The sequence below is a fragment of the Microcaecilia unicolor genome, chromosome 14 (genome assembly GCF_901765095.1).
Source record: "Microcaecilia unicolor chromosome 14, aMicUni1.1, whole genome shotgun sequence".
Taxonomy (NCBI): Eukaryota; Metazoa; Chordata; class Amphibia; order Gymnophiona; family Siphonopidae; genus Microcaecilia; species Microcaecilia unicolor.
Window position 1 is genome coordinate 21,795,813 of NC_044044.1, and position 6,779 is coordinate 21,802,591.

General features: G+C 44.5%; 1 protein-coding gene across 1 annotated transcript; it reads left to right on the forward strand.

Annotated features, from left to right (window-relative positions):
* Window positions 1-1,607: 1,607 nt before the first annotated feature.
* Window positions 1,608-5,635, forward strand: VGF (VGF nerve growth factor inducible). Its single transcript, XM_030187982.1, has 2 exons — window positions 1,608-1,699; window positions 3,798-5,635. Exon 2 carries the CDS (start codon window positions 3,814-3,816, stop codon window positions 5,515-5,517), a length of 1,704 nt encoding a protein of 567 aa, XP_030043842.1. The 5' UTR covers window positions 1,608-1,699; window positions 3,798-3,813; the 3' UTR covers window positions 5,518-5,635.
* Window positions 5,636-6,779: the final 1,144 nt, after the last annotated feature.

Genomic DNA, 6,779 nt, shown 5'->3' on the forward strand with positions numbered 1-6,779 from the left:
TCACTATACAGAGATCAAATGAGAGCCTCTGTGTAAACGGAATCAAGCAGGATACTCAGATCTACACCTGGTGAGAGTCTTGATTATACAATAACTCAAACGAGAATCTCTTGGATAGAGGGTGAGAATCCAGTGTTTAGAGAGCTACCAAGTGGCAATCTAGAATGTAAAGAGATCAAGCTGGTATATACTGGGTTATCAGTCAGGGCTATAATTCTGGCTGTTTTCTTTGCTTAACTTTTACCTTATCTTACTTTCAACCCCGTCTGTGGTTTAATTTTGGAAAGTCAGGCAAGGAAAGAATATCTCTTTGCCTCCCCTCCCAAGTTTTTTTTTAAGCCATCTAAGACTCCAGGTGCGTGGAGTTAATAAAAAAAAAAAAGAGCCGGAAACAGGAACGGGGGCTGCATTTAGGGCAGAAATGACTGCAGAGGGGATTAAGGGATTGCTTGGTAATTTAAGGAGATGGGGGTTAGGAACTTCAGATATCACCCCCCCCCCTCCCCTCTCCTGTCTTCCAGAACCGGAGCAGGGTTTTGATCGATGACTACTGCGCAAATGGTGACGTCACTAGCCTCTCAATCTGATCATTGGGCTCCCTGTGCAAATGACGAGGGTAATTCGACAGAGCCAGGCGCTGTAGCGTGAATCATCGGCTTCTGAACTGACAAAGGAAGGGAAAAAAAAATTTATCTTACTTGCCACAGACTCCAGACCTGAAAGGAAGGCTCGAAGGTCCTTCTAAGATTAGAATCTTGAAGTAAGAGCTGGCGTCACTCTCTTTTTTTTCATGGACTGAGGGGGAGAGAGGGAGGTGTAGAGGTAAATTTATGCCTTCAAATGGTTTATAAACATAAGAAGGAAGGAGAGAGTGAGTCTGAGACAGTATGCACGAACTAATACACACAGAGAGACAGACAGAGAGGCTCACTCCAGGACTGGAAACCGATATAGTATGAAACAGCCAAGAGGTGGCAGAAATGAAGAGGAAAAAAAAAAATTCACAGAGAATAGAGAAGACATACGTTTTTAATTTTTGAGGGGAAAAGACATGTAAGAGACAGGAAAGATTGCTAGACCAGAGTGTCTATGCACGAGTTTACAAAGGCTGGGGGGCTGATACGTCTGTGCAGCAGCTGAAGTGCAGAGCCTAGGGATCCTTGTACTCCCAGTGCATAACTGCATGCCCTATTCTTAATACCCCCCCCCCCCCCCCCCCCCCCGGATGCCTGTCCACGACCTGAAGCAGCCAGTACTCAATCTCCTCGCTTACTGCCTGGTCCTGGGGCTCTGCAATAAAGAAGTTTCTAATTTTTATTTTCTCGTCTGCAGGAGGAGGACGGTGAAGGGTTCTTGCAGACCACCCTCCTCCCCCCACTCTAGTTGCCTGGAGTACAACGCGCCTGTTCATTCATCCCTTCTTTCATTCATTGCTCCATTCATCCTTTTCCGAGTCCGGCGCTGCGCACGCGCTGTCCCTTCCAATCCCGGCCGCAGATTCCTTGTGAATGAACGGTGACGCCAAGGGTGGGAGGGGCGAAGAGAGGTGCATGTGACCCAGGCTGGTATAAATCCGGCGAGCGCTGTCCGCGGTGCTGAAACTGAAGCAGCGACCGGCAACGTAGCAGGACCAAGCGGAGACTGGAGAGAGAGAGAGAGCCCAGCCAGATCCCGAGCACGACCCAACCCGCTCCCCAAAGTAAGAGCTAATGACACTATTACTCCTCATTTACCCCATGCAGAAAGTCCCAGGTTACCAAAATTAGCATGCTAGATCTGTTGTACCTCAAGTGTATTATGTATATTATAGATCACAGTGTTATATGTACATTATATCCCAGTGTATTTGTGGATTATGCAAGACGGTTTCCCACCAATTAGTTTCTTCTTCTTCCATCTGTGCCTGGTTGTTTTTTCTTTAGTTTTGGTTTGTGTTTGTGTGTATATGCGTCGCATGCACAGGGCTGAAACGCATAGGGTGTGATGATTTGTTTGTTCCTTCTTGGTTCCCCCTTCTGTCGGCTGTTTTGCTCTAGACTTTATTTGTGCAGGGGTGGGGGGAAAGGGGGGTAGTGATAGCCAAAGCTTATACAGGGAAAGAGGCTAGCAAGATCAAGCCTCCCTTAAATCTGCCCTAGATAACCGGCTGATCCTCATCTTTAGACCATGCCCGCGGACTTGGCACACGTATATTGCATATATGCATGTAGAAACGGATACAATAAAAAAAAATGAAAAATAAGACCTTCTCAGAAGGAGAAAGAAAGAATAGAAAATATATTTTTTAAATGATGGGCACAACTTGTAATAAGATCGAAAGAAAATATTAGGGGAAAAAAAGAGAAAAGGTATAAAGAAAGAACAAGGCATAAAGAAAACAGAAGGGAGGAAATGATACATTTGCTATGTGGGTCTTACTTGGCGCTGTTTGTGGCTGTACTTGTGTCAGCGATAGGATAGACCAGTCCCTGTAACAACCTCCTCCCGCAGCTGGGGAGCACAAGGAGGGAATCCCATCTAGCAAACCTCGGGGATCAGGCATCAGCGCTGTCTCTGAAGCTGGCAGTCAGTTTTGTTTGGGTCTCTAAAGAACGGACAGTGTCTTGGCAAGCAAAGAATTTGGACACACAAAAGTCACATATCATGGTAGAAGTTTTCTGTCTTCGGATGCATGGTAGGCAATTCCTTCAACTCCCGATAAAATGCATAAACCGAGCTCTCCTCATTAAAAACAACTGGTAGCCCATTTATTCAGTAGTCTATTTACAAATGTCTCTGTCTCTTATTCTTCCATCGTTTTCTTCCTTTTGTTTCTACGTGGCTTTGTGTTTATATCTATCCGTCGTGTCTGTGTGTGGCTCTCGCCCTTTATCGATTCCCCCTTCTCTTTATTTATTTATTTTTGTCTGTTTCTCGGACTGGACTTAATAATTCAGTATCGGATTCTCCTAATTGCAGAATTAGTTCCTGTTTCTTTTGCAGAAACAGGTCAGTCTAGGCTCTGAGGGCACCTCGTTTGCGTCTCCAAATCTGCCAACACCCAAGATGACGGGCGGCTCAGGACCACACTTGATCCATCCGGTCCGCTCTCTACGGTGCTGCACAGGTCTAGATCTATTGTCTTTCCGTTTTCTGCGTTACTGTCAAGGTTTCTGTGTGTCTATCTCTTCTAACTAAGACAGATGTGAGTGCAAACGTTTCCGACAAGACTCCGGACAATCCCCCTTCCCTCCCAGATAGATCCCTGGCAGTGCTAGGGTTTCCCGAGCTAGAAAGCCAAACAGAAAAGGGAAGATTTACAAGAAGCGTCAATGCATTTGGTTTAGTGCCTGTAAATGTACACGAACTGCTCGTAAAGCACATTAAATGTAGCTATATATAACCATAGCTATGGACCTAGCTATATTTATTTGCTTTATGATTATATCTATTGAACCATCTATAATTACTTTCGGTTACTAAGTGGGCCAGCCACAGCATATTCTTAGCCATGCAAAGAGTAGGAAAAGAGCCTGCACCTTCAAACGCCTCCTCTGTGGTTTCGGGAAATCTGAACTCTTAAAAGGAATTTGCTATTGTTTTCTTTCCAAAATTGCACTTCAGGGACTGAACGAGTTGTGGGAAATGGTCAGACTCATTAGCCTTGTTTTCTGCTTTAGGGGCCTGCCTGCTGCATTCAGTGATTTCTCAGCTCTGCATCTGGTTTAATAGGTTAGAAGAAAAAAAAATGATTCTGAGCATCATTAAACCCTTCTCTCTCTCTCTTTTTTTTTTTTTTGTTTCCTTCTCTCCCACAGCCCTCAGAGCAAGGCGATGGTTTGGATAACCTCTCTGCTGGGAGCTGCTCTCATCCTTTCTGTTAGTCTGTTGCACAACTACAGTGTTCATGGGGTGCCTCTGGTAGATGGCCAACATCCAGATTACCTACAGAAAACATTGTACCAGGAGGAGACTACAGGCAGCAGGGAGGAAACGACTCTAGAAAGTAAAAGTCAAGCTGAAAAATCCAAGGAGGTGCAAGCTAAGCCCGCTTCCGAGTACCCAGCCAAGGAGGTACAAACAAGATCTGCTCCCCAGCACTCATTCAAGGACGGGCATGTCAAGCCTGCTTCTGAATATCCTGACAAATCTCTCTCCAAGAATGAAGCCCAGACTGAAGAGGATGATGACCTCTTCAAAGACATTGACCCACAAACCTTGGCAGCCGTGCTCCTCGAAGCTCTGAACCAGGACTCGGAGAAGCAGCAGCTACCAGGTGACAAATATCGAAGTGATACTCACTTTCAGCAATATGGGGGCAGCTATATGGAGCCTGAAGTCCCCGCATTGCAGGAGGAGAAGATGACTGAGAAAGTGCACAGCAGAACCAGGAGCTCCGGCCTGGACGCTGCCAAACAAGCCACATTCAAGGAAAATGCTCCAAGCTGGAAGGAAGAAGAGGAACAGGATGAACAGGACCTGGAGAAGCTAAAATCAATGTTGGAGGAACTGCAGAAATACAGCACTACTTCCAAGAGGGAGAGGTCTAACCCAGCAAAGGAGCTCTCCAGCCCAAAAAGGGAGGAGGACTATGATCAAAATCAGAAAGATATCCTGAAAGAACTGGAGGAATTTCAGGAACTGATGAAGGACAAACAGCAAGCAACAGAGGCTGTGGAGAGCAAGGAGGAAAGGAGCTTGTACTCCAGGGAAAAGGGACAGGAAAAAATGAAGTATCTAGAAGAGCTAGCAGAAAGGAAGAGACTGGAGGCTAAGCAGGCGGAAGAAGAGAAGATAGAAGATATTGCCTCAGACCTGTTGCTGCAGTACTTGCTGAAGGGTGAGGAGAACATCGATCAGGACAACAATGGCAAAGAGGAGCAGGAAGCCTTCAGGGATGAAACAAAAAAGAACTCTTTCCTCTTTGAGGATGAAGAAAATGGAGGTGCCACTGAGGAGGAAAGACATAGGGAGGAAGACACTGGAGCAGAGGATAAGCGATCCAATGAAGAGGGGGATGACATTGATCCCCAAACTATAGATAAACTCATCGAGATCTCCAGCAAACTTCATCTGCCTGCTGATGATGTCATAGATATCATCAATGATGTGGAAAAGAAGAAGAAAGATTCTCCAGAGAGGATAGAACCCAAGCACCGACAATCCCATAGACAGAAGGTGAGGACACCCCCTGCCCGACATGAAACCCCACACAAGATCTACTACCCATCCTACCAGACCGAGAGATCCTCCAGACGCCGTATGAAGGAAGATGTGGCCTGGAATGACGTGCTGAGCAATGACTTAGACTATGAGGAGGTGCCCATTGTAGTGCCTAGAAGGTACCGACCCAAGCAGAATACCTACCCCAACTATATCAGGCCTAGGACTTTCCAGCAACCTCGCCAATACTACTACAAGGCACCAGGACTCTTGATGCAGAGGGAAGATTATTATGATGATAGCCAAGAGAAGGAGGAAGAGCTGGAGAATTACATTGAGAAGATCTTGTTGAAGCACCCAGAAGTCTTTCAGTAAACTGCAAAAACCACTTTGTCGTTAAAAAACAAGAAAGCAACAAAATAAAACCATTTTTGTGTGTTAAACATAATCAGGTTATGCATGAGTCAGGAACATAAAGACCACATTTCAGTCTGTGTAGCTGGTAGCCCCAGTGACCAGAGCTGAAAGTGGACAAGGCCCCATAAACATTGGACTTTGTTACATTCTCAATAAGAGGTGAGGATACAGGGGGATTGGGGGGGGGATAAGGACAATTTCTAATTCCAAAGCCAAGAGCTTTGTCTGATGACTGCTCCTAAGCTTTCCTAATATATGTTCCCTCCAGTAATTCTGATACACCAAAGCATCTCTAAAATATTCATAAAACACATCCCAAAATGTGAAAAATCCCTAAACTCTTTTTGCTATTCAATTTCCCTACAATAAAGATTAATATTCCTCCGCTGTTGAGACATACCATCAATATATTTTCTCTAAGTCCTAGAAATTAACCCCTTCTCCCTTCCCATGAGACGTTTCAGGAAAGAAAGAACACGTGGCCCAGCTCTTTTTTTTAGGGGGGGGGGGGGGTAGATCTGTTACTGGACCAGATCATTAATTGTGGTCATTTCAGTTTTTCCAGACAGAATGAACGTGCGCAAAAAATTCCAAGGGCTTGCCTAGATAGAAGAAAGGCAGGTTTAATCCTTTAAGGTATCAATCTTTTCTGTTGCCTTTTCACATTTTTTTTGTAAATTTCTCATGTACAAATGTAATAAAGGGAAACAATACAAATATTTTAATAAAATTTGATATAGATTTTTTAAATATGATCTTTGAGTGTTCAATTATTCCTGCAAATCACAAACGTAACAGAACCGTAAAAGCAGATGAGTAGAACGCAGTGCTTGGGCTGACTTTCTGAGTTCTCCTTCACAAATTTAACTCACAGAAGCCAAAACTGTTCATAAAGCCTTTGAGATTCCACAGAACAGCTTAAAGAATAAACAATTGCAAATCCCTCTGTCTTGGCACCCCATGCAACTAAAGTGCTTTGAATTAAATCATAAAATGGAATTATGTTAAATAAAGCGGGGAAGGGGTGAAAGAAAAAGGTCTCTTTGTTGTCGAACCTGTATGCCACATAGTTCATCTTACTTCTTGGGAAAATATACCCCCTCATTTCCACACACTTATTCAACAGAAAGGTCACGATTGGGGAGGGGGAAGACTTTTCCACAATTAAGTAGCCTGGCACTTCTCCCAAGCACTATCAAAGCTCCAGAGAGTGTAAATGC